The sequence below is a fragment of the Colius striatus genome, chromosome 17, assembly GCF_028858725.1.
Source record: "Colius striatus isolate bColStr4 chromosome 17, bColStr4.1.hap1, whole genome shotgun sequence".
Taxonomy (NCBI): Eukaryota; Metazoa; Chordata; class Aves; order Coliiformes; family Coliidae; genus Colius; species Colius striatus.
The window spans coordinates 15292223-15318182 of record NC_084775.1 but is presented as its reverse complement, the minus strand read 5'-3'; the positions used below and the strand labels follow the sequence as shown (position 1 = coordinate 15318182).

Sequence of the window (25960 nt, the reverse complement as noted above, 5' to 3'; positions counted from 1 at the left end):
GCGGAGTCAGATGCCTTGGTCTCGATTTTCATGAGAAAACCATGAGGAAGAACATTGCCTCCCTCCTGTTAGACCCCAGGAGCTGCCCTTCTTGGGGGTCAGATGGCTTCACTCCTCACTTGTGAGCGCCTCTCCCTGCACAAAACCCACAGCTTCGGGTTCTGGGCTCGGAAGCCAGGTTTGTGCTGGTGTGGGTCTCACGAGCAGCAGCAGACAGCCCTGGCACAGGCAGAGTTACTACAAGTAGGGATTTTACCATGCCTAAAGCTTTTATAAGAGACGTAATGAGGACAAAAGGAATGGGAAATCATCTCCTGCACAGCCAGGTTGCAGACACATCTCTGGAGTGCTGGGTCCAGGCTTTCATCCTGCAGCTGACAGGGATCTGGTCCCACAGAGGAGAGGCTCAGGCAGGAGCCCGCTGGCCAGGGCACGGGGATGCTTTACCCTGAGAGGTCAACGGGGATGGTGCAGGTCAAGTCTGTAGGGTCGTGGGACTGAAGCACCTGGTACCTTTAATGCTTTTGGTAACGGAGCAACACTTGTGCACGCTTCTGACACCGAGTGTCATGGCAGGAGCTGCCATCCTGCCTGCCAATGCCAGGCTGCAGGAGCAGCACCCCTGAGCAGCCACCCTCATCCGCGCTGCCCGGAGGCTCATCCGTCACCAGGGGCTCATCCCGGGACAAACCCGAGCCTGACGCTGGCCGAGGCCCCGGCGTCCATCCCCCGGCCCCCGGGCTGCTTTTGCACAGCGTGGCGGGGGAAAAGCAGTCACCCAGCGGCCTGAATTACTATGGGCTTCGCACACAACCGGCAAAGCCTCTTACACTAATTACCCCATTACTCCTCTGCCTCTTGCTGTCGGCACCGCCGGCCCCTCGCATTTCTTCGGCTGCGGGCCCGGCCGGCGGCTGTCGGGGCGATGCCCGCACGCGAGGCTGCGGGACCGGCCGTGCGGGGTCCCGGCGGGGTCCCGGGGAAGCCCCGCCCCGCGCCCGGCCCCCGGCGCCGGCAGCCTCGCTCCTCCCCGCGGCTGAGCGCGGAGCGGCGGCCGGGCTGCGCAGCCGCCGGGGCGGGGAGGCGGCCGGAGCCCCGCCGCCGCCGCTGTAGCCGGGCGCCGCCGCCATGGCGCTGGTCACGCTGCAGCGCTCGCCGACCCCCAGCGCCGCCTCCTCGGCCAGCACCAGCGAGGTGAGCCGGGCCGGGCCGGGCCGGGCCGCGGGGGAGGAGCGGGGCCCGGCGGCCGGGACACCGGGAGCGGGACGGGACGCGGCCCCTCGGCGCCTCGGCTGGGCCGCGCGGCCCCCCGTGCCCCGGCTCCATCCCCTCACAGGCCGCGGCTCCTTGTCCCCTGCCTTCATCGCTTTGCCCTGCGGCTGCGCTCCCCGCCAGCCCCTCCTGGCCCCGGCTCAGCCGTTCCGGCAGCTCCCGGCGCTGCCAGCGGCCTCAGCCCCCAGCCCCGGTCCGCAGTGCCCGTCGGTGTCCCCGCTCTGCCCCCCGCACAGCCCCGTGGCTGTCCCCGCACTCCAGCCCTCACCTTCCGTTACCCTGGCTCCCTGCGCAGCCCCTGGCTGCCCGGCGGCTCCCGTGGCCCTGTCAGTGCAGCAGCTGTGCTGATTCCCGCAGGGATGCTCGGCTTCCCCGTGCCTTACCCCTCGGTCCCCGGGCTGCGGTGCCGCCTTTCCCAGAGCCCGCTGCAGCTTCAGCCCGTGTCCCGCCTCACCCATCCCCGGTGCTGCTGCCCTCCCTCCCCTCGGCTCTGCTCCGTGTCCCTGCCCTGCTGGGACGGGCACCCTGCGTGCCCTAGCGCTGTCACACGGCCCCTCCAGCCTCATACCCCAAAACACCTCTGCTCGACCTCAGGCTTGTCTCCCTCAGCACGGCTCCCACACACCATCCAAGCACAGCAGCACCTTCCAGTGTGTTTCTTCCTGCCAGCCCGTCTCCCGTGGCCCACAGAGACGGGCCCGTGTGTCTCTGCATGTCCTCCCTGTGCATCCCTTCCCCCAGCCTCTGTCCTTTGATGCTCACTGGCCTTGGCTTCGCTCTGTCCCAGCTCCCTCCAGGTAAACAATCCTATTTGTCACCTGTCAGGTCCCTGTGACCCCTGACCAGCTGGGCTGAGGGGGAAATGGGGGGGACAGTGGCCCAGTGGCCAGGGCTCCCAGGCCCTCCCTCGCCTGGAGGGGCCTCGGGAGCTCCCTTGTGCAGCCCTGGCTGCAGGGACCCGTCCCCTGAGGCTGCAGGGACCCAGCCTTGGTGTTCCTGGAGGAACTTTGGAGGCAGGACTGGTGCTTTTCTGAGGATTCCCCAGAAGGCATTTGGTTGGGTTGTGGTTCAGGGTCCTAAAGGAGCCCTGGCATCCCCCTGATTGCACAGGTAGGGGTGAGCTGCAGCCCTGGGGGGGAGAGGAGTCAAAGCAGTAGCGTCTCCCCTTGCCACGTCCATCTGTGATGGTCCTGTGTTGTGCAGGAGCTCTGTGCTGGTGGCTGTTTGTCAGTGAGGTGACCAGAGGATTCTCCCTGCAGGAGATGCCCCAGACTGGCCGCCTGGTGTTGTCTGTGGCTCCTGCCACCAGCGTCCCCAGCTCAGGGCAACTTTGATGGCTGTTCTGTTTGGGACTAGATGATCTTTCGAGGTCCCTTCCTACTCCTGCCACTCCATCCCTCTGTTTGAATCTCAGGTTATTAAGGGTTTGAAGGGGCCTGGGAAGGTCATCCAGTCCAACCCCTCTGCCACAGCAGGATCACTTAGGTTGCCTCTAGTGTTAGTTTCGCCTGCAGTGTGTTTGAGTGATCCATCCTGGCGTGGAACACCATACAGCCATAAACCCTTCTCCCTAATTCAGCCTGTTATGGGGTTTTTGCAAAGTTAATTTCAGAGAGAAATGCCATCCCAAAGTGCCAGCCTGCTCCCTGACCTCATCATGATCTTTCTGGCAAGGAAAAGCGGAGCTCTTTGGGGCTCTGTAGCCTGTGTGAGTAATTATGAGAGGATTCCTTTTAAAATGGCAAATGATGACCCTAAATCCTTTGAAGTTGTGAGGAGGCTGCTGCAGTCTTGTGTTAGGGAGGAGGGAGGAGCTCATGCACCCTTGCAAACTCACCTGGAGTTATCTCAGCTCCTGCTCCAAGCCAGGGAGGGCTGGGGATGCTGCAGACTGCTGGAGGGCTGGTGCCCATCCCAGGGGGGATCCACGGTGCTGTGGGTCCGTGGCATCGTGTGTCTGGTGCACCCTCACACCTGCCAGCTGGGAGGGATGCTCAGAACCAGACTGAGGCAGGAGCACTCGGCTTTTGCCTTGGTTTGGGTTTTGATGTAGCTTTTTAGTAGGAAATATAGAGTCAACTGGGAAAGCGAGCCAGGTTCTGCAGAAGGTGAGCCTGCAGCAGGCTCAGGGGCTGCCTGTGCTGTGCTGCCCAGCCCCAGCTGACGACATCCATGACCCAACAGACAGGCTGGTGTCAAAAAAAAAAGACCAAGAAGTTTTCCTTCCCTTGTTGCTCCATGGCAGCCCCAAACAAACAGGAGGGTGACCTTACAAAGGCCAAAAACCTGCCAGACTTTCCCAGGGCTGGGGCGGGTTCCTGGGGCTCTGCTGGGGGGTTCCTGGGGCTCAGGGTGTTGTGGGGCTCTGCTGGGGTGTTGTAGGGCTCTGCTGGGGGTTCCTGGGGCTCAGGGTGTCCTGGGGCTCTGCTGTGGGGTTGTGGGGCTCTGCTGGGGGTTCCTGGGGCTCAGGGTGTTCTGGGACTCTGCTGGGAGGTTCCTGGGGCTCAGGGTGTTGTGGGGCTCAGGCTGTTGTGGGGCAGTGGAGCTCAGGGTGCTGGCACGGCCCTGCCCATGGCCTGGCTCTGTGCTGCCACTGCACAGTGTAAACAGACTAAAAATAGCAGTGGTATGTTTCTGGCCATGGGCTGCAGTCGCTTTGGATGGGCTTTGTGTATCTCCAAATGGCAGGATTTCTGATATCCTGCCTCTTTGGTTGCATTTGGGGTTGGTTTTTTCCTGCTATCACTTGGTTCTGTGCAGCTCAGGCCTCCCAAGCCAAGGTGGGAACAGCCCAGCTCCTACACACACACACACACACACACACACACACACACAACACTCAGCTTGGAACATCTTACATGAAACTATTTGCTTGTGTTCAGACTTCTGCAAAACCACCTGGAAGCGAGTAACCCTCATGGTGGCCCTTATTTGATGTGGGTTTTAAGCAACCTTGTAGTAACTAACAAAGTTTGCTGATGGAGCACGAGTGCTTCAAGGTCTGTGTTCCTCCAGCTCCTTTAAGCTCTGGTGTGTTCCAGGCCTGAAGGTGTTTGTAGGGTGATCTGCTTCACTTCTTGGGCCCAAACCATCTCCCTGCTGTGTCTTTGCCCTCTGAGGGAATGCTCCTGACCCCTTCTCTTCTGTCTCCCTGTGCAGGACCAACAGAGCAGAATTCTCTCTGAGCCTTTTTGCTTTCTGGTCAGCTCTGGATGCAATTACCCCAACTCTGTTTTTCTTTAACGTGGGAGCTAATAGAGCAGTTGAAAGCGGTGGCTGGAAAGGAAAGCACAGCCACGGGGAAATGTTTCTCTGAAAGCAGGCTTATGTCAGCGGTGTTCTGCCAGTAACACCACCTGAGCAGCCAGATCTGCTTCCAGGGGCTCTTTCCACCAATGCCTGGTGAAAAAGTAGCCATTCTAACATATGCCTGCCCTCAAAGCAGTGTGTTTGTCAGGGAAGCAGCAGACAAAGGACTGAGCAACCAGGTAGGCATTTTCCTAGCCTCAGGCCACGTCCTCTGCCAGCATCCAGGGCGGAGGTGGCCTCGTTGGCAGTGCCAGGGTGAGGTTCAGGTGCTGGAGGCTGGGGCAGTCCCAGCTGGGCAGTTTTGGCTGCTCTCTGGAGGGCACTGGGGAATTGCAGTGTGAGTTCGTGGGTGCCCAGCTGAGGGTGAGCAGCCGTGGCTGGGGATGTGTGAGCGCTGGCTGATGCCCAGGTCTGCCACTTCAAACTGCTCTGTGCTGTGGGACCAGCTTGCAGGATTAGGGCCTAAGAGCTTTAAAATCCCCGTGAGCCCCTTTGTCACCAGGTGCTGATGGCATATATGGCCAGGGAGGCTCCTTTATCCCTGGCACTGGAGAGAAACGCCCTCCCAGGGCTGCCCAAAGCCTGGTGCTGTGGGGATGGGTTTAAGAAGGGGGAAATTCTTTAAGTTATGGTGTGGAAACAACCAGCATGTAACTGTGTCCTCCTTCTCTCCCCAGCTGGAGGTTGGCAGCGATGAGGAGCGTAAACTAAACGTGAGGTAAGCAGAGCTATTTGACTCTAAACATCGTTTCCACTGCTGTTAATTGTGTGGTTGTGTCCAAGCCCTGGTCCTGCGTGGGGCTCTGGCCCCCAGCATCTGCCCTGACCCAGGGGGATGGCATGGTCTGCAGAGCACTGAGCATGGTGTCCCTTATCAGTTTAGTCTTGGGTGGATGTTTAATGAACTGAGAGCATAAAAAGGGGGTTGTGGTTTGGTTTCTTTTCCTAGTGGGAAGAAACTGGAGAAGGGCTCGTCAGCTCTGGCCACAGCATGTAACTGTTATGGCAGCATCTCTGTGCTGCTGCTCTGTGAGGTTGGGGGTCTGGGTGGAGAAAGGGGGTACGTTCCTGGGTATTTCCCACCAGGAATGTGGCTTCTCTGACACTGGGGTTCTGTAGAGCTGCTTCCTTCACGTGAGGGGGAGGGAAGGGCCGAGAGATGTTTGCAAAGAAGAGAAAGGTTCTCCTCCCGATGCTGTGCAGAGATCAGAAGTAGTGACACTACAGGTAGTTTGGTGGGATGTGACCTGATGAGGCTTAGAGTAATTGTGTGGATGGCTCAGTGTAAGCCCATGTGCTGCAGCCTTCACCCCCCAACCCATAAACCACCACCTGAGATCAAGTGTGAAAACACAGCAGTGGTTCAGCAGGCTTGGGCTCTTGTTATTGCTGCTTCCTAAGTTAATGATCGTGGTGTCAGGTGGAAACAAAGCCACCCACACTGCTTTGGAGCATGGAGGCTGAGTTTTGTCGTTTCCATCTCGTTTGATGCTTTGAGAAGTGCTGTTGCAGAGGGAGAAAACTGAGAGACCAGTGGTGGTGGGTTTTCTGTCACAGCCTGAGGCGAGGACAAAGTGGAGTTGGTTGGAAGCCTGGGTAACCTCGTGCTTTAGGGAGCAGCAAGTGGGTGTTGGGTACAGACTGTCTCTGCCCTGCAAGGGAGGGCAGGGAGCAGAAAAACAGAGTTGCTCCTCTACAGACCAGGAAAGTGTCAGGCCTTGCCATTTGTCATGGCTGCAGCCCCTCTGGGAAGCCTGGGCCTGGCTTCTGGTCAGAAGTGTGTGTTTGGTGGCTGTGTGGTCTCCTGGGGATGGGCACCTGATGGCAGTGGGCAGTGTCATTTGTTGGCTTGTTTTCTGGGGAACACCTTTTGTTTCAGTTAAAGCCAAATCCAGGATTCCTGGTTCTGCTCCCAGCTTGGTTGTGGGCTCATTGTCCAACGGAAGGTTCAAGCAGGAACCTGCTGGAGTCGTGAATAGCAACACATCCTTAGGTCCTGTGCATGGGAAACCGTGTCACATTAAGTACTAACACTTGGACAACCACTATGTTGGCCTCTACTTTTATGTGCTTGGCTCCTGTGCTGAAAGAAGACACAGAGCTTTATCCCTCTTTGTTACAAATGAACTGACAACCTACAGATCAATCAGTGGCAAGTCGTTGGCTTTGTGGCTACCTTTGTTCTGCCCAGCCTTTTTGCATCCCTCACTGACCAGGGCAGTGGTGGGGGTGGGTGTAGTGAGCCTGGACTCAGAGGCTGATACTTCTCTGCTGGCTATTGAAAAATGCTGCAGCACCAGCTTGAGATCCCGAGAGCCTCTGTGTCCTTCAGTCTCTTGGGGCTGCTCCTCCACATGCAATTTTCAGGATAAGAATCTGGTAATTAAATCACTGGATGAGCCTTGAGAATAGAATGGCTCTGGTGCAGAGCATTTGCTGTGCTCAGGGTGTGGGGAAGCTCTGCCAGGGACTGAGGAAATGTTGTTGCCCTAGTGTGGACATTGTGTGGACAGTGGATGAAGCCCCTCTCGAGGGGAGGTGGGGAGATCCTGTCACCTTCCTGCAGGCAGCTACTCTGGATCAGTGTGCTGAGACTCTGCCCAGTGCCCATGGGGTGGCAGGATTGTTCAACTTCATGGTCCTGCCTCTCCAGCAGCTGAGTGCCAGTCTGCTCTGGGGGAAAAAAAAAGGCAGAAATGAGGCTGTGATGATACTTGTGCAGCTTTAAATGCTGGTCTGGCCTTGGTGGAGGTGACAGCTGGGCTTTGCCATTTGTGCCCTGACCTTGCAAACCTCAAAGATCCTCATGGTTAGGAAAGGGAAGGGTTGTTGGAAAGATCTCACCTTGCTGCCAGCTCCCACAGCCTTTCCCCCACACAGGGTGAACGTGCTGTTGGATGTTTCTGACATAACTTACTGAGCAGGTTCTTTTCATTCATTCCAAAATCACTGCAGTGTCTCCACTGAAGGCTGCAGAGTTGGAGCTGGTTATGTCAGCCATCTGATGTCTTTATTTGGAGGGATGTGTCCATGTCATGGTTTATAACCAGCTGCATGTCTTGCTGCTCTCTGCTCCATGGTGTCTGTCATTCCACAAGGCCTTGCTTTCTGTTTTCTCCCCAACACAGCTTCTACCCTAAAAATAGGCTGAGGGGCCATGTTTTAGGTCCAGCTTTTATTTCAAAGCTGTTGTTGTTTTCTGCATCTCCTTAGACTTGAATGTGCTTTAAAATCTTTTTCTCTCACCTCCAGAGATGTTGTGGAAGCCTCAGGAAGGTACAATCCTTATCTGTCCCTCTTGCTCCCCAGTGAGTAAAGGTCCATTGTAGAAGAGCTCAGGCTCAGATGTACCAGCCAAGTCAGGCTTGTTGCAGCTGGTGCAGGCAAGGCTTACCTGTGTGGTGTGCTGAAGTCTTCCTTCCCCAGTGCCCATCAGCCACGGGACGTTCTGACTTGACCCCTTTGTTTTTTTCCCTGCTGATGCAGTGCACCCACAGGATCTTGAGACACCTCACCCAGGTCTTAATAGCTCAAGTCCATGGGAGCATGAATGGCCTTAGACTTAAGCACAACCAGAGTCCCCCAAGCTGAACACCAGCCCTGTGTGCTCAGCACCCGCTGCCTTATCCCAGAGCCACCTCCTGCTCCTCGGCTCAGGCGGCCTCGCAGAGGGTGCCGTCAGGTGCCTGGGAGACCGAGAGCAAAGCTGAGCTCTTTCCAAGCACACTGCTCTGGGAGAACAGGCCATGTGCAGTTTCTCCTACCCTGCACTTTGATGCAACTGGCTGGGTTTCCATCTCTCTCCACAGACTGGCTCTAGCAGTGAGCCAAAGGAGATGCTTCACAAAGCCTGTCGTGTTGTGAGTGTTGGCTGTTTCTCAGATGAGGTTGGCAAATGCAGCAAGATAATCACTGGTTTTAATTACAAACACAAGAAAGTTTGTTTAGCCAGTCAGTCTGTAATCTTTGCCATTGTTGGCTTTCCAATCACAGGCTGAATGAGGTCAGCAGCGGGGCCGGGTGAGTGTTTTGAGGCACCTTCTGCAGGGAGATGGAGGCTGAGCTGCTGAAGGGCCTGGGAGCCAGTTGTCTCCAGCCTCTGATCAAGCCTGAAGATCATTATGGGAACAACTGTTCCCATTTGGCACCACTGAACCCAGCTTTCAGAGCTGGCAGGAGCAGCTGTGGGAGGTGAAGGTTCTCAGGACTGGGGGTTTGCACATTTGCAGAGTGTTTTACCAGCAGATGCTGCTCTCTGCTTCTCTGCATCCTGCGTGGCCACAGCCAAGGGCCAGGGGGGTGCTGAGAACCCTGCCCAGAGCACCTGGTGTCCTGCAGGCCAGAGGAGTGGTAGGGGAAGAAGAGGCTGCTGGGGATCTTCTCTTGCTGATGCCATCCTGTGTACTTCATGTTCCCCAGTGCCCTTCTCCCATCTGCAGCCTGGTAGATGACTATGAGCTGATCTCCTGGAACCCTCATCAGGTGTTAAGTCTGGTTTTATTCAGCATTCAAACCTTCAGCTGTAAGAGTCACTCAGCTCTGAGCTCTCAGGGACCTACTGCTGTTGGTGGTGGGAGCAGGCACTGAGGCTCTTGCTTCCCACCTCACTCCCCTTTGTCTTTTGCACAGTCCCCTGCTTGGGACCAAACTCCACCACACTGGTTCGATAACCAGCTCGACAGTTCCTTTAGTTCCTGCTTTTTTGTTGCAGCTTAATGAAGTGATTTTCTTTGGAAGGCAGTGGAGTTTCACCAGGCCTTGCTTTGACTTGGTTTTGCACTCACTGCAGGGATTAGGTGGAGTTCTTGGCTCCATGAAACACCCTTTGCAGTCATCAACAAGAAGAGTCACTGCTGCAGAGCATCATCCCAGCTGCCACGTGCCAGGGGCCGTGGTGTGAGGAGGCACTTGGGCTAAAATGGCTCCAATAAAGCAGGTTTTCACAGGCAAATGACTGGTCTCTTCACTAGGGAAACCTGAAGAGCAAAGGCAGCTGCAGACACGTGTTTGCTCTGCACAGAGCCCCCACCACAGCTGAGCATGTTTACACATTGGACTTGATTGTGTGTTACACTTCAGTGCACCAAAAAATGTCGTTTGGCACCTCGTTCCTTGGCTTTTTGGGGGGATTTATGAGCTGGAGGCAGCCCTGAGTGAAGGAGCTGTGTGCACAGCTTCGGGTGGCGTGGGGCTGGGGGTACGAGGGGGCTGGGCACGTCCTGCTGGCTGCACAGGTTCTTGTCTCCCTGTTGCTTGGTGGGAGATGCAGGGGCAGAAGTTGCTGACTTGATGAAGGGTTCAAAACAGGACGCTGAATCACATCCTGGCGAGGCTGCAGCATCCTGCTCGGCTGCTGCCCACGACGGGCGGCCAGCTCCCAGCCCCTGGCCCTCGCTGCGCCCAGGGCAGCCCATGCAGATGTAATTAGGCCTTTCCATTTGGTGCTGGGCTGTGTGGGGACGCTCAGAGAGCCTGGAGCTGAGGAAGCCTGCACTCACTTGTCACTTACTGAAGTTCTGGCCTTTCCAGGAAACTGTTGCTGACTTGAGGTTGAGCAACGTGAGGAGTTTACTGGGCTACGGGGTCCAGCAGGAGCTCTGCCAGTTTGCAGATGTGATCAGACCCCTTCCAGAACTGTGCAGAAATCTTTGCTCTGCTTTTTTTATCCCATGAAACCTCAGCAGTCTGGCAAAACCCGAGTGGCCCTGGTATCTAAGCTACTGGCCCTGCCCTGAGCACTGTTTCTGCTTCCTGCACAAAGCCAGTGTGGTTACTGCGTATGTAGGTGCTAGAGATGGGTCAGAATACTTTTGGTTCCAAATGCCTCTTGATTTTAAACACTGTAATCACTCATCATCAGTTGCCAGGATCTGTGAGTCAGGGATTTCTCCTGTGGGTCAGAGCTGTGGTCTGCCAGGTGCTTTTGGAGAAGTGTTTTTGGACTGAACATCTTCACAGGCACAGCCCTCACTGCCACAGGGACACTGAGGGGCTGCAGCGGGGCCAGAGCTGGGGAAGGGGCTGGAGCACAAGGGTGCTGGACAGGGGCTGAGGGAATGGGGGTGCTGAGCCTGGAGAAGAGGCTGATGGGAGACAGCAGCACTCTCTGACACTCCCTGACAGGAGGTTGCAGGGAGCTGGGGGTCAGGCTATGCTCCCAAGTGATAATGAAAGGGGCTCAAGTTGCCCCAGGGGAGGGTGAGGCTGGAGCTGAGGCAGAACTGTTTCCCTGAGAGGGGTGTCAGCCCCTGTGCCAGGCTGCCCAGGGAGCTGGGGGAGTGCCCAGCCCTGGAGGGATCCCAAAGCCCTGGGGCTGAGGTGCTGAGGGCCAGGGGTTGGTGCTGGGCTGGGCAGGGTGAGGGGAGGGCTGGGACTGCAGCAGCTCCAAGGGCTTGTCCAACCCAAACCATTCTGTGATCCTACAAGTATCTTTGGGGCTCAGCACCAGGGCCAAGGCATCCAGAAATGCAGGAGACGGGACAAAACATCCCTTTCACATTTTCCAGAAAGCTGCTTGTGTGCCCTGTCTGCCACCCAAATGGTCACATCCAGCACTCCCATCCCTGCAGCAGTGGGGCTGCTCACAGGGCTCTCCTGAGCTCCTGAGCTGCAGGTGTCTGCTGCTCTCTGCAACACCGATTCTGCCTCTGAGCCATGGGTTTGAAGGGAAGGGCAGCAGGAAGGAGGCATTGAGCTCAGCTTGGCTGGCATCCCCTCGCCTCTGGGTGCAGCCCTGCCCCGGGGTGCTGGGCTGACAGGCTGCAGTCGAGCTCAACACCAGAGGGGGTGTGAGGGCTGAGAGAACTGTCCTGGCTCTGCTCTTACCCTGCCTGATCCCTCCGGATGTGTTTCGTTAGCAGCCTGTGAAGTGCTGCAGGGTCTGTGAAGTGCTCCCTGCTCTCTGCTGCCTTTTTTGGAGTCGTTCTGAGACCCAGCAGCTCAGCTGTTCCTTGGGTTGCTGTGCCACCGCTGCCTGGAGGGTGCTCAGTGCTGCTGCCTGTGCTGTTGGTGCCTGTGTCCTGGCTGACCTCTGTGCACACAGCTTGGGAGCTGCTTTCTCAGTCCTTGAAACTATTATTCACCTTCCTTTTCTTTTCCAGTGGCGCCTTTGGAGGGTTTCCACTTGTTCCCGTGTCCTGTCTCTGGGAGACGCCGCTGAGTGGGTGAAGTGGGGTGACTTCAGCAAAGGGTGGAAGGGATTAAAGCAGTGAGTTGACAGGAGGAATGCAGGAGGATGGGCTGTGTGCTGCCAGCTGGGCTGGGGAGGAGGACAGGAGCAGGATCAGCTCCTGCTCAGGGCTGTGAGTCTGTCCTCTACCTGCAGCCACAGCTGTGACTCAGAGGAGAACACAGGGTGTCTTTTAGCAGAGGAAAAAGGAGGCTGTTTTGGGAATAGCTGGCTTGCCTCAGAGCACCAGAACACTGCATGGCAGAGGGTGCACTAGCCTGGAAGCCACGTTGGTGTTGGTGCTGGGATCTCTGTGAGTGCCTCTTCCCTGTGCTGCCTACCCTGGACATGCCCTTTGGATCCCAGAGCCCTTTTGGGGTGTAGCTGTGTGGAGCAGCACTGCTCAGCCCTGCCACAGAGGCACACAGGCTGGGGCCATGGCTGCTGGCAGTGTCTGTGGGGTTAATACTCCTCTCCCAAGAGCGAGAGGTGCCTTTAGAGCAGCTGGAGGGGCAGCGGTGCAGAGCCTGGGAGCAGGTCTGGCTGCAGCCTCCTGAGACAGCAGCAATCACAAGCATGACATCATGTGTGAGTGGGAATGGCAGAAGTGGTGATTCCAGCTGGGAGTGCCAAGCACACACAGATCTGCCTGTGGCTGGGATCAGCCTCCTGCCTTTTTGAACTCTGCGATTCGTGGGATGAGCAAAAAGGATTTCTTTCTCCTTGGGAAACAAGCTCATGTTTCATTTGGCTTTTCACCATCCCAGTACTAGGGATTCCTAGAATTTTCTCTTTCCTGGCTGTTTGGGAGCTGTTCTGCTGGTTTATTTTGCTCAAGTCTGCTGGAACAGAGAGCAGCCCTACTAATTTGTTTGCTTCCCTCTCCATGAAGAGTTCATCTGAGCTGCTCCCAGGTTGTCTGGGGGCACAGCCTGAGCCTTGCTGTGCCCTGGGAGCTGCCTGCTGCTCTGGGAGCTGTGTGGTGAGGCTGGGGAGTACCCAGGGCTGACCCCACATCGTTCCTCCCATGCACAGGAGCAGCTGGAGCACACCATCAGCACTCTCCTTCTGTCAGGGAATTAGCTTTTGTGGCCTTCACCATGGGTTTAGGTTTTTTCCTCGTTCTTTGTGCTGGAGGAGCATTTGTATCTGTGAATGGCCTGCAGTGTCTCAGACCCTTCCTGGCATTCTTGGGCTGGGCTGTGGCCCACGCCTTGCAGCCCAACAATGGCACACTCAGACTCCCCTTCTGTGTCTGTGCTGCTGAAAACAGGAGAGCAAAGGCTGTGGGTGCTTCCTGCCCAACAACCATCTCACCCCCCTTTGGAACAGAGGGGGAGATGCTTGTGCCTGCAGGGGGGCTTTGCAGGACCCTCCCCTCAGCAGAGGCTGCTGCCTGACCCTCTCACAGGCAGCTTGGTGCTGTTGCATGGTGGTGCCTCGGCTGCCTGTGAGGAAGGGGAGATGTGCTCGGTGTGTCTGAAGGGATGTCAGACCTCAGTGTGCCTCACAGCTTACATTTTGGGGTTCTCCTTGGGGTGACTTGTGTTCAGCTCAGGAAGTCTGAGAAGCACTGGCTGTGTAACCCAGCAAAGCTGCTGCTTCTGGTGATACTCTGTGGTGTTTGTAGAGGGGATTCCCTTATGGTTCTCACCTGAAGTGCTGCATCCAGCTCTGGGGCCCCCAACAGCAGGAGGACGTGGAGCTGCCGGAGCAAGTCCAGAGGAGCTCACGAAGATGATCCGAGGGCTGGAGCTCCTCTGCTAGGAAGGCAGGCTGAAGCAGTTGGGGTTATCCAGCCTGGAGAGGAGAAGGCTGCAGAGAGACCTCAGAGCAGCCCCCAGGCTCTGAAGGGGCTGACAAGAAAGCTGGGGAAGGACTTTGTACGAGGGCATGTAGGGACAGGACAAGGGGTGATGGCTCCAAACTGACAGAGGGAGATTGAGGTGAGATGTCAGGAAGAAGTTCTTCCCTGTGAGGGTGGTGAGGCCCTGGCACAGGTTGCCCAGAGTGGATTCCCCCACCCTGGAGGTGTCCAAGGGCAGGTTGGATGGGGCTGGGAGCAGCCTGACCTGGTGGAAGGTGCCCGTGGCAGGGGAGTGGACTCCATGAGCTTTAAGGTCCCTTCCCACACAAAGCAGCCTGAGATTCTGTGATTGAATCACGCTGGCTCTGCGTGACTGCTGCTTGACACCGCAGCAAAGGCCCCTTGGAAACACACCAAGTACTTCAAAAAGCCTCAGAAATGACTCAGTGCTGCAGTTAAAGTTCCTGCCTCTGCCTCCTCAGGTTGTGCACAAGCACATGAGCCAGGAGCTTTGAGCAGCTCTGAAGTCAGCTTTGCCCCAGTGCTGCTTTGTGTCTCTGAGCCCTTCTGGCAGCCCCTGTGCTGCTGGGGGCCGTGGTCGCTGTGGCTCCTGCCAGCCCAGAGCTCTCGCTGTGCCCTCGGGGCGCCCGTGGGCTGCTGCTTCCCTCCCCACATCCTCCTTTCCATTCCATGGGCTGCTTTCCAGTGGAGTTGATGTTGCAGTTTCAGTCTGACTGTCTGACAGCCCTCTGGCTCCTTACAGCCAAGCCCTGGCTTAAAACCGCCCCCGCTGTGGTGTTGAGGGCTGGGCTGTGGGAGCAGCCGATGGACGGGGAGGCCCCTGTCCAGGGCCAACGTTCCTGTTCTTGCCTTGGGATGAGATGGGCTTTATCCAGACTGAGCAGACAAGGGAGGGAAATCAGTCCTCAGAGAGGCTGTGGAAAGGGGGTGTTTAATTTGGTGGGGCTTGTGAGGCCTGTTATTTCCTCACCTTACCAATTTGGAAGCACTTTGTCCCTGCCGCTTTGCCCTACAACCCAAGGAGCTGGGAGACACCACTGTGTTCATGCCTCTGTAACAGTGCAACCAGTTTTGGGAAGAGCAAATAGTGCTTTATGTTATTGCCCAAAACACAGACCTGGTTACAGGGGAGAGATGTGTGCAGGGGGTAGGAAGGGCAGGACAAGCTCCTGACCATGGCATTGCTGGTGCTCAGGTGGGGGCTGCTGCTGCCACTCTGGGACAGATGGCCACCTCTGCCCCTGTGAAACGTGCATGTTTTGTTCCATGAATGAGAGGGAAGTTAAGAAACTTAATTTAACAGAGGTTTAATGCTCAGAGAGCACGGTGGTGGCCCTGTGCCTGGGCAAGGCTCCACTGCAGAGCTGTTCTGAACAGAGAGCTCTGTGCCTGAGCTGCACAAGGACACAACAGGCCGACTGTGAGAGGTGCTCAGGGTGCAAGGTTAAATAGAGGCAGCTTCAGGTGGGAGCAGATACCTTGAAAGGACATCTGGAATGTGATTTCTTTGGGAGAGGAGAATGCAACTTCAACCTAGCAGCCAGGCAAAGGTGACCTCTGAAGGTCTTTTTACCTAGGTACTGTTCTTTAGTTCTCAGGCTAGCAAGAGGCTGCTGAACCAAGCTCAGGCTGGGCTGTGTCTTCCCAGGGAAAGTGGTTTTCTCTCTGCTAACTCCTGTGGTTGGATATTTACTTGGAGATGAGCTGAGTAGCTGTAAGGTACATTAACAGAGTGTTTTGTTGTATCCTGTGGGGTGGTTGCAGCTCACCTCAGATTTCCCCTTAGAGCAGGGTCCTGGAATACCTGAGGCACACAAGTTTTGTGCTTGGGCCACACCACAGCCTGAGCCACAGCAGCAAGGCAAGCTGCATGGGGAAAGTTGTTGAGCCCCTGGCAGCTGCCCTCCTGTGTCCAGGAGCACGAGCAGCTCTGTCTCTCGCCCCCAAAGCCAGCGTTTCCAGCAGATCACTAACTGGCCTTTGTGGACCCAGGGGGTGGCATTTTGTAATGATTGAAAACCACTGCTTGCTGTGTTCTTAAGCAACTTGAGATGTGATTGATGTGTGTTGCAGCAGTGCTCTTCTGGAGCTTCCCCAAAGGGGAAGGAGTATTTCTTTTTCAAGTTGAGCAGCACAGAGCCAAGGGACAGTGAAGCAAGAGACACTGGAGCCTGCTCTCAGCAGTGCTGTGGCCGTGGAGCACCCTCTCCGTGCCAGCCCCTGGGTGCAGAAAGGCCCCTGCTGTATGGACAGCAAAGTGCTGTAGCAGTCTGTACCCTGCTGCTGATGCTCAGGGCATTTCCCAGATGCCTGTCAGTGTAGGATTTTACCTCCCATAGCGACTTCATGCCATCAGTTGGTAAGCTGAGGGTGCAGAGGGGAGAGAGTCTGCAGCAGTGCTGGAGCACCGGGATCCTGGGGCTCTGACAGACCTCGTGGGCTCTGCATTTCTCTGAGAGCCTGCAGTGCCTCTTGTGCTGGTCAGGGTTCCTGGAAGGGCATCAGGGAGTGGGTGGTCTCTGCTGTGCATGTGCCAGTTGGGCCACACTGGAACAGAGAGCTGCTTCTGCTCCTGGTTAGGCTGGTGGGACTGGTGAGATGCCAGCATGTCACTGTGGTTTGTGCCTACAGAAGGAGTTAGTCAGGGGTAAGAAACGAGTCTTCAGTGAGTTTGGTTATAGCCAGCCCCTAACAAATAAATACCAAGGGACTGAAAGCCTTTCTTGTTCAGTAGTAGCTCAGTAACTCACGAGTCACCCTGCAAGTCAAACCATGGGGCTGTACAGTAAGGGAAGAAGCGTTTCAGTGTGACACCAAAGGCCTTTGTCATATCTGGGTGACAGTGGTGGCACACAGTGTGTTCCCTGCAAAGATCCCACCAGGCATTAGTCGATAGGGTGCTTTTTATCTGGCCCTGGCCCAGGGGACATGGGCTTGTGCAGCAGTGGGCTGTGTGGCTGCTGATAGGAGCTGCCTTCGGACCACGGGCAGGAAGCAAACAAACAAACACGTCTGGAGGAGGGAAGTGATTAGACGAGCCTCAGCTGGTTTTTCCCTCTCTTGAATGGCCCTCTTTCATCAGGATATGTTAGGACAAGTGCTTTTTCAAGCCAGGCTATCAGTGGAAGACACAGTGTTCTGTAGAAGCCATCCAGTTCCCGGGTAGCATCAGCAGATGTGATTTCTCTGCTCCGCTCACAATACACGGTCAACCTTTTCTTTTCCTCCTTTTCTTTCTTTTATGGGCTTAGAAGCAGAAGGATGTGAGTTTTACAGCTAGTTATGAATCTTTTCGAGTTTGCTGACTTCTGTCTGACTCTTGGGCCAGCACAATGCTTCTGCTGTTCAAAGAGAACCACTGCAACTTAGTACGTATAAGCCACTTGTTTTTACGCTGCTAACAAATGCTGCGGCCGGGGGGCAGGAGCTGGGGCTGCTCTGCAACGAGGGGGTGCTGCTGGTCTCTAGGAGAGGGCTCGAGTTTTAGATGTGGGAGTGTGGTTTAAAACTGGGTTGGAATCTCATGCCTTGCCTTTGTCTCACTTCTGTGTCGTTAGCTGTGGCGCAGAGCGGGTGAAGTGACTGAGAGCAGAGAGTGCTCCTGGGGCGGGGAGAGGGATGGTGCTGGGGAACTTGCTCTTTCAGTGGGGTGTAAAACACGAGCAAAGAGGCACTGGGATGTGTTAGCTCTGCAGGGACATGACAGGCTGAGCTGGGGAGGCACAGGCTGGCTCAGCGAGCTGTGTGTCCTGAGGTTGGTGCAGACATCAGGAGACAGACGCTGAAACCCTGCTCTCAGCAGGTCCCTGGGCTTTGCCTTGCAGGTCATTGCCATGCAGGTGGATAGAAGGGGACAAACATTTTGCTGGATGCGTTGTCCTCCTGCAGTCCTTTCTGCTCCTGCACTGCAGCTTTCTCATTTGCCTGCAACTGGGAATATTCTGCTCTATTGTAAGAGGTTTCCTGGCTGCCAGAGGAGAGTGTCAGGCGAGATGGGCTGCGAGAGCAGGAGTTCCTGGTGCCTTTGGGAAGGGGCTCTGTCTCTTCCAGGTTTTTCCTGCTGTACAAACCCCAGTTAGTACTTTATTAGGGATAAAAATATCCTCTGGGATACTTTTTCACCTTCCCAAAGAATTTCCCCAAGTTCTTGGGAATACTGGAACACTGTGAGTGAGCTCCTCGTGTGTTACCTGACCATCCCCTCCCCCAGCTGCGTGTGTGGAGCTGGTCTCTGGCTGAGCAGCCTGTGCACTGTGGTGGTGTCACTGCCTTGGGGGAACTTCTGGCCTGTGTCACTGCTTTCCTGTGAGATGTGGTGTGTGAAGGAAGCGAGGCCCTTCCTGGCTCACTTAGGGGGAGGCAGATCCCTGTGTGCACAAGTTGTTGCTGTCAGCCCAGCAGCAGAGCCGCTGCTCAGGACCACGGGCTGGCGGTGAGTGGAGACGGAGGAGAGCTCGGGTTGGAGGGCAGTCATCCCAGTGGCCTCTCCCTTGTCTGCTCTGTGACTTCCAGAACTGGAATCTCCAGTTGAAAGCTGGTCCAGATTTTGCTGGGAGTTTTGCACCTTGAAGGCTCCGTTGAGGAATGAGGGAGCTGTGCCTGGGAACCCTGGCTGTGTTCTGAGAGGAGGGAGGAGCTGAGCTCGCAGCAAAAGCTGAGGCAGAATGGGAGCATTAGTGCTCCAAGGGCTGAGACCCCTGAGTAAGGAACAGAGCAGAGGAGTGCTGGGAGTAGTAACTCGTGGGGGATGGTTTTCCAGAGCGTGGGTGGCTCCCATGCAGCACCATCCCATAAGGGAGCGCCGATGTTTAGTAGATAGCAGGCAGTAATTAATGGTGGTCTGTGTTTGGAAGAGCAGGGGGGCAGAAAATGGGGCAGAAATGTCTCCTGTGATGTTCCAAGCTGTGTAGGAAAGGCAGTGGCAGCAGTTCCTGTGGCAGCTGGAAGGTGGCTCAGGGGATGCTCATGTCCAGCCTTGTGGGAGATGCCAACGTCAGCTCCAGGGCTGTGTCTGAGATGCTCAGTGTGGTACTGTGGGCTTGTGCTGGTGCCCACTCCAACTACTGACCTGCTCAGCCTTCTCTTCAGCTGTGTTCTGGGGCCTGTGTGCTGCTGTCTGTGGGAGCAGTTGTGTTCACACATCCTGCAGCCTCCTCCCCAGCTGTACTTCCCGGGAGGGCTGGAGCTGGCCCAGGGCAAAGCAAAGGCTTTGCTATTGTGTCAGTTGTGTTTTCCCCTGAGGTTTCAGTGCAGCTTCCTTTCTCTTGTGGTGTGCAGGTTCCATCTGCCCTCCCTTCCTCTTTTAACCTACACACAGTTGATGGTTGCATGTTGTTGTTTTTGCATTCCAAAGAGATCTCAAGGACTAGTAGGAACTGATTTGCTCAGAGTGGGATCTTCAGTCATTTTACAGGTCTCAGCCTGCAAAGAAGACTTACCCTTTACTGTTTTAAAGTTACAGCATTTGGTAATGACACAATAAAGTCATTTCCAGCCCATGCCAGCTTAGGCCAGTGTGTCTCCTGCAATGGCCAAGTGATGAAGCCTCGGTGGGAAACGAGGTGTTACAAATCCTGGAGGCAGGATCAGGCTTTGGGAAAAGCTGCCCATGGCAGGATCCTCCTACGTGGTGGTGAGGGGAGGCCCTTCCTTCCCCAGGCACACACACCTGAGCATGCATTTTGCTGACATTTCCTTGCAGTTGACTTCCTCTGTCATTTGTTTTCCAGCCTAAGTGAAAGCTTTTTCATGGTGAAAGGCGCAGCCCTGTTCTTGCAGCAAGGAAACAGCTCCCAGGGCCAGCGAAGCCTCCAGCATCCTCACAAACATGCAGGTAGTGGATTAAATCAGCTCCTGAGGTTCTGTTTCGTGGGTGGGTGGATGGATGACTCCCCTGATTGTCACCACAGGCCTAGTACAACCTCCTGAGTAACAGCAGGTTTGCAGCTTGCTGGATTCCAATGGGGACCTGTGATTGCTGAGCCTTGATTTCGACTTGTCTGGGAACTGTAAGTGGGGTAGAAGTTTATTCTCTGCAGACACTGTGGCATCCTTCAGGCAGGGCAGCCTGCTGAGCCAGCCTGTGCTCAGTGTGGATCCCTGTGTTCCACAGCTGCACGTGGAGCCGTGTCACCTGGGCTTCACTGATGGAACTTTTGCCTTTCCCTTTGGCCTGTGGGGAGGAAGATTGGATGGGCTGAGTGACAGAGCTCTAGCACTTCTGTAGTTAGAGGTACTGGTTCAGCAGGGCAGGGACGTGTCTCCAAGTGCTCTCCCAGCCTCCAGTGATCTCGAGCTTGGGACCTTCAATGCCAGCTGTGACAGCCTTTGTCCTTTTGAAACTGCCTGTTGCTGGTTTGGTTTGATGTTGCTGGTAAAAGTGAGGAATGCTTTAATGGGATTTGGGTCCCTGGGTAGATGTATGTTTCTTAGCTCCTTATATCCCCTTATATTCAGGAAAATCCCCTTTTCAGTTAACTCATCACAGTCTGCCCTGTAAGAGTTTATCACTGTGCAGGAACAGTCTGTCCTCTGCCCCCAGTGCCCCTCAGTGTGCCAGGCTGCTGGGGAGGAGTGGTAGGGAGTTGTGTGGTGAGCTGATGAGCAGATAGGGAGGTTGTCAGGAGAGTGGATTCTACTTAGCCAGTGTTTTTATGCCTCCTGTCAGACAGTTCTGGAGTAAGTGGCTACTGGGAAAGAAGAAATCAGATCATGGGGCGTTTTGGGAGCAGGAGCATGTGGGAAAGGCACAGTGTGGTACTGTGTGTCTGCTGCTTAGTAAACACTCCAGGCACAAAGAGGGTGTTTGAGTGTCAGGCTTGGCTTTGGGTTTCTTTAATTGTCAGCAATTTCATATAGCCAGCAAGCATCCTACAGCAGGATTTTATCTTGTGTGGAAAGTTCTGAGTGCACGACCGAGCCCTTAGATGTGAGCTGCTTTTGTTTTCTCGTAGATTCCTTGTTCCTCTCTCTTGCTTTCACCAACCACAAGTGTGCTCACTGCTCCAGAGCCTCAGGGACTCGTTGCATGAGCAGCATCTTGTTTGAGAAGGGGCCCACCAGCCCAGCTGGGCTGCTCCTGCAGCCCTTCCTCCTCCCAGGTTTCTCCTGTTCAGATAGACCCTCCCTAAGGCCAGTGGGGCTGAGCCCCCAGTGCTCTGTGTGTTTCACCAGTCACAGTTTTTCTTCTCTGTTCTTGTTTTCAGATCAGGGTTGTTCCTCCTGCCTCTTCCTCCCCTCTCCTCAGTGCCCTCGCTTCTATTAGTATTCTCTGGGACAGCAAAGTTCATTGACCTCCTCTGCACATCGTTGAAGATCAAGACTCTTAGTGCAGCAATGAGAGATCCTTCCTGATGATCTCTCTGCTTTCCCCACAGGTGATTTGCCCCAGCACCTCCAGGTGATGATCAACCTCCTTCGCTGCGAGGACAGGATCAAACTGGTAAGGAAGGATGCACTTTCCTGCTCTGCTTTCTGTTGGAGGTGTTGGGAACCTGGGGAGGTTCATGAGGAGCATTGGTAGGTCCTGAGTTTCAGAGTCAGCTGAGTTCTGTGCTGGTTGCCAGCCCTGTGATGTTTTCCTGTCACTCCTTTTGCCCTGGTCCTTACATGCAGGGGAGGAGTCGAGTCAGGAAACTGGTCCAAGTGTGTTTGTTTTGTTAGGTTGACTTTTGCAGTCAACTGACCAATGCTAATACAGGAGAGGAGAGACAGGAGCTTGTTGATGCTAGTGGGCACTCTTGATTCGGCCTTGAAATAGCATCCAAATGGAGCTGGGCTTTCTTATAAAGAAATCTGCAGAGGCCCTAAAAGTCACAGCTGAAAAGTCTGTGTCAGTTATCCCCTGCAGCACGGCCAGCACACTTCAGGGAAGGCTTGGGAGAATCCTCTGAGCCTTCCTCTGTTTTCAGTTCACTGCATGACCAATGTTGTAGCAGCTTTCTAGTTAAACCCCTTCAGAATAAATCTTCAGGTCACATTTGGTAGTACTTCCCCCAAGTGGGGCAGCAAATCTGGGCTAATCCTCCCTCACCTGCTGCCAAGTCAAACTGGCAACTGGCCTGGCAGGGAGATGGGCTGCCTCTCCCTCTGCCGTCCCTGCTGCAGCTAAATAAAGCTTTTGGGTACAATCACACCTTAAAGAAAGGGACAAAAACCCCACTAGGCATCACTGGAAGTGATGACCCAGCAGGTGGTGTGCAGAGCTCGCTGACCTTTGCAGGCTGTGCGTCTGGAGAGCGTGTGGACAGACCGCGTCCGCTACATGGTGGTTGTGTACAGCAGCGGGCGGCAGGACACCGAGGAGAACATTCTGCTGGGGGTGGATTTCTCCAGCAAGGAGAGGTATGTGGAAGCTGAGGCTTGGCAATCAGGCAGGCTTGGCTTCTCAGCAAAGCCTGTCAACACCAGAGTGTCCCCAAGCAGCTGGTTGATGTGTATCTGCAAATTCTAGCGAGGGAATGGACGTGTGTTGAGTTTCCTGAGCAGTGAGGAGGGCGAGGGGCTGGTCTGTGCTCCAGAAAGCTTCCAGTCTCCTTGGAATCTCTGGGTGGTTGTGGGCAAAGCCTTCATGTGTAATCCAGCTGTAGGGCTGTGGCATCTACCTCAGTGAGGGAGCCCTGGCCCAGGCTGCACAGGGAGGGTGTGGAGGCTCCTGCTCAGGAGGTTCCCAACCCCACCTGGACACGTTCCTGTGCCCCCTGAGCCAGGGGAAGCTGCTGGAGCAGGGACTGGGGCAGCTCTGCAGGGCCCTGCCCACCCCCACCATGCTGGGATTCTGTGGTTTGCTGCCTGCTCACTGCAAATGCTCTTGCAGACACATTAGTAAAACTGGAACTGATTCTATCCACCCGACTGCAAGTCTGTTGATGGTGTGATGCAATGAAGCTGCTTTAGGGGGAGGGTGGCTTCGTTGCCAAATAACATCCAAAAAAGTACTGCAAAAGTGCCTCCAAAACCAACAAACAAATGTCTGTTATGGGCTGTTTCTTTTGTCTAACTGATAAGAGCACAGAACATTTTGAAAGGCCAATGAGATCTTTAGTTATCACAGAGCCTCTCACGTTGTTCCAGCTCTAGGTGAGAAAACCAAGGCAGAACAGCTCTTGGCTCGGAGAGACAGGGCTGGTTTGGCAGAGCTGGAGTTAGAAGTTAGAGCTCCCAGACTGTTGTTTCTGTCCTCTGATGGTTTAAGAGGCTGCCATGTCGTGCTGGTGCAGTGCTGTGACTTCTGTTTGCTGTTGGTGGCTGTTTCCATTGCTGTGAGTGGCAGTGGGGAGCTGCACTGCAGTGAGACCTGTAGGGAAACTCCTGGCCACGCTTTCCTGATAACATTGCTGTTGGCTTTGGTGCTGCCTCTTGTATCTGCTGTCAACTCACTGCCCTTACTGCTATGGAGGGTGTTGTAGGGCAGCATTTCCTTCTGGCACACTGGGGTGCAGCAGCAGGGAATGTGTGCTGGGTCATCTTCACATCTGAAAGAGACATGCAGTAGTTTGCTCCTGGTGATTATTGATGTGAGGCAACAGGAAAGATGGAAAAGTTCTGACAAATCCATCCTAACTGTGATGGAAGCTGCCACTTGAGTTGCTGCCTGCCCCAGAGGCCAGAGCTGGGTTAGCTGGGGGCAAGTCCCGTGCATGTGGAAGTCAGCTGGTGACTTCAGCGAGTGACTCCAGGGCTCTGTGCTGGGGCTGCATCGTCCCTGCTGAGCTGTGACAGTTCTACTCAGGCACTTTTGTGGGGTTTCTTCCTTTTAGATGTGTTTAATAAAGACCATTTTTCCTCACAAAGCTCTAGAGAGCACGTTGTCCACACGTGTGTCCCGAGGGGTCTGTCACACCTTTTGATCCACTGTAGAAAGCAGCTGAAAGCTTGAAAGAAAAAGAAACAGAACAAAACCAAGCCTGAGCTCTTTGGCCATTCCTGTGTGCATCCCAATTTCCTTTAAGACTTTCCTATCTCAGTAGCTTAATTATTTACTAGTTGGAAGTTACTGGCCCCCATTTAGTGTGGGTTTCTTGCCAGATTTTCTCTCTGCAGTGAAATGTTGTTTTGGGTTGGGTAAACTCATAAAACCCCTTTTTGTCCCTTCCACCAGACAGAGTGATGAAGCCAAAATGTACCCCGCAGTCCTTTGACAAGCTCCTGGGGTCCCCTGTGGAAGGGGGAGGTGGCTGCTGTGCCACTCACTGAGGCTCATCCTGCCCCACATTGGGGAGCTGAGTCTCTGCAGCCACAGCCCTGGGAGCTGCTTTTAGGAAACTGCCTTGCACTGAGCTTGTGAGGGTGAGAGAGCAGGAAAGGTGGTGGGGTGAGTCCTGCAGTGCTTCCTGGTGGCCTCTGGAAGAGGAGAGGAGAGCTGGTCATTTTAACTCTTGCTTCTGTGTTGTGTCTCTCCAGCCCTGTGGGGCAATCAGCTTGCTAATACCAGAGCAGCCCTTCAGCTGCCAGACTCCTTGTGTCTTATGCATTTGATGGGCTAAGATATTCCTGGGAATTGCCAGAGCAGGACTGGAGGGCTTTAAACGTTCAAGAGTGTTACTAATTGAGGATCTTGACGTGCCCACACTGTGGCCTCTGTTTAACACCGTGTCCCAATCTCTTCCAGCAAAAGCTGCACTATAGGGATGGTTCTTCGTCTGTGGAGTGACACTAAAATCCATCTCGATGGTGATGGGTAAGAAACCACATTAAAAGGATAAATGTGAATGTCTTTCCCTACCTGGGGGCTGCTCTAGGAGAGATTCTCTGTCAGCTTGCAAATGAAGCTCCAATTTTGGATCCATGGCTGCAATCCTCTTATTCAGACAACGAGGTTTTACCTTGCTGCCCTCCAGCTGCTGGGTGGAAGCTGTGCTGCCCAGGGGGTGCTGTGTGAAAGCCCAGTCCCACCCCTGGCAGCCAGCACCGGGCTGTTCTTAGCTGGGAGGACGGTGGGAAACTGTCAGTGCAAATTCTCACCCCTGATTCTTTTTGCCTGTGAGTGCCCCTGTCACTACCTTTGCAGTGGCTCTTTGTAGAGTGCAGCTTGTCATGCAGAGAGCAATTTCTGACTGGTTTGCTTTTGCTCCCTTCTGTCTTAGTGGCTTCAGCGTGAGCACAGCGGGGAGGATGCACATCTTCAAGCCAGTGTCGGTGCAGGCCATGTGGTACGTGTGTCCCTGAGCCATGTGGTGTGTGTGTCCCTGAGCCATGTGGTGTGTGTCTGTCCATGGCCCATGTGGTGTGTGTGTGTGTCCCTGAGCCATGTGGGGTGTGTGTGTCCCTGAGCCATGTGGGGTGTGTGTGTGTCCATGGCCCATGTGGTGTGTGTGTGTCCATGGCCCATGTGGTGTGTGTGTCCATGAGCCTCATTGACAAGGAGGCTGTTGTTTCTGGGAAGAAACTAAAACCAAGTAAACAGCATTTCAGCATTCTCCAGAGTTGGTACTTAGGGAGCTGCAGCAGAGATGCTGCTTCCCTGCCTCAGCAGGTAGCAGTGCTGTGAAAGGGACTGTGAGAATACTGACCCCAAACAGGTCTCCTGCCTCCGTTCAGAGCGGCTGTGGATGTGGCACTAGTGAGGTGAATATATATGGAAGACCAGGTTGAATTCAGCAGGCTACAAGCTCAGTCTTTCCTCCCTCTGTGTATTTTTCTAGCTGGCTGAAGCACCCTGTGGCATTCCCTGTGTTGTGCTGGGGTTCCTGCAGCCATCCTGCCCCGGGTGCCTGTTCACCTCTCAGCTCCTGACACCCCTCCCATGTGCAGGGATTCCAACACACTGAAGCAGAGGTGGCTGAATCAGCAGCAGCCATGCCAGCAAATTCCTTCTTGAAGAGGCTGCTCCCCAGCCCTGCACAAACCAAATGCATCTCTCTTGGCCTGGGCAATTTGCTGGCTCTCGTTGGAGCCTCGAGACATCCCTGTCCTTGTGGCATCTGGTAGGGAAGAGATGCAGCTGTGGAGAAGGATGTCGTGTGAGGGGTGATTGGGTGCAGAAACAAAGGAAACTCTTGTTCCTGTCGTTTTTGAACCTGGCCCCTCCTGCTGGCAGCCTGGGATGTGGCTATTGCATCGAGTGCAGTGACATCTTCACAGCAGAGCCTCCAAAAGAGGAAAGGAAAAGAAAAAAGTGAAAAGGAGGAGGGGAGGAAGGAAAAAGTAATGCTGGGATCTGCAAAAACAAATGACCCAATCTGGGCCTTGTCCCTGGAGCGTGTCAGAGGCCAAGAATGCTGCTAAATATGCATTTGACTCCTTGCTGAAGGTGGCTTGAAAATTGTCCATGTTCTTTGTTTTCCTTTGGTCTGGCTTTTCAAGTTAGCTAATGATTAGATCCCAGAGCAACTCGTGCCTTGTGCTTGCCTGTTAATCAGGAGAAGATTGCAGCCTCTGCCTTG

At 54.9% G+C, this 25960-nt stretch overlaps 1 protein-coding gene across 1 annotated transcript in view; it reads left to right on the top strand.

Annotated features, from left to right (window-relative positions):
- The first annotated feature begins 1113 nt into the window (after window positions 1-1113).
- The window catches only part of SSH1 (slingshot protein phosphatase 1), a 33299-nt gene continuing 8452 nt past the window's right edge, over window positions 1114-25960 (top strand). The window contains exons 1-7 of the mRNA XM_062009649.1: window positions 1114-1194; window positions 5259-5299; window positions 19307-19410; window positions 20954-21018; window positions 21799-21920; window positions 24187-24255; window positions 24662-24727. Coding sequence (XP_061865633.1) covers window positions 1129-1194; window positions 5259-5299; window positions 19307-19410; window positions 20954-21018; window positions 21799-21920; window positions 24187-24255; window positions 24662-24727 — 533 coding nt within the window. The 5' untranslated portion in view covers window positions 1114-1128. The remainder of the gene's footprint in view (window positions 1195-5258; window positions 5300-19306; window positions 19411-20953; window positions 21019-21798; window positions 21921-24186; window positions 24256-24661; window positions 24728-25960) is intronic.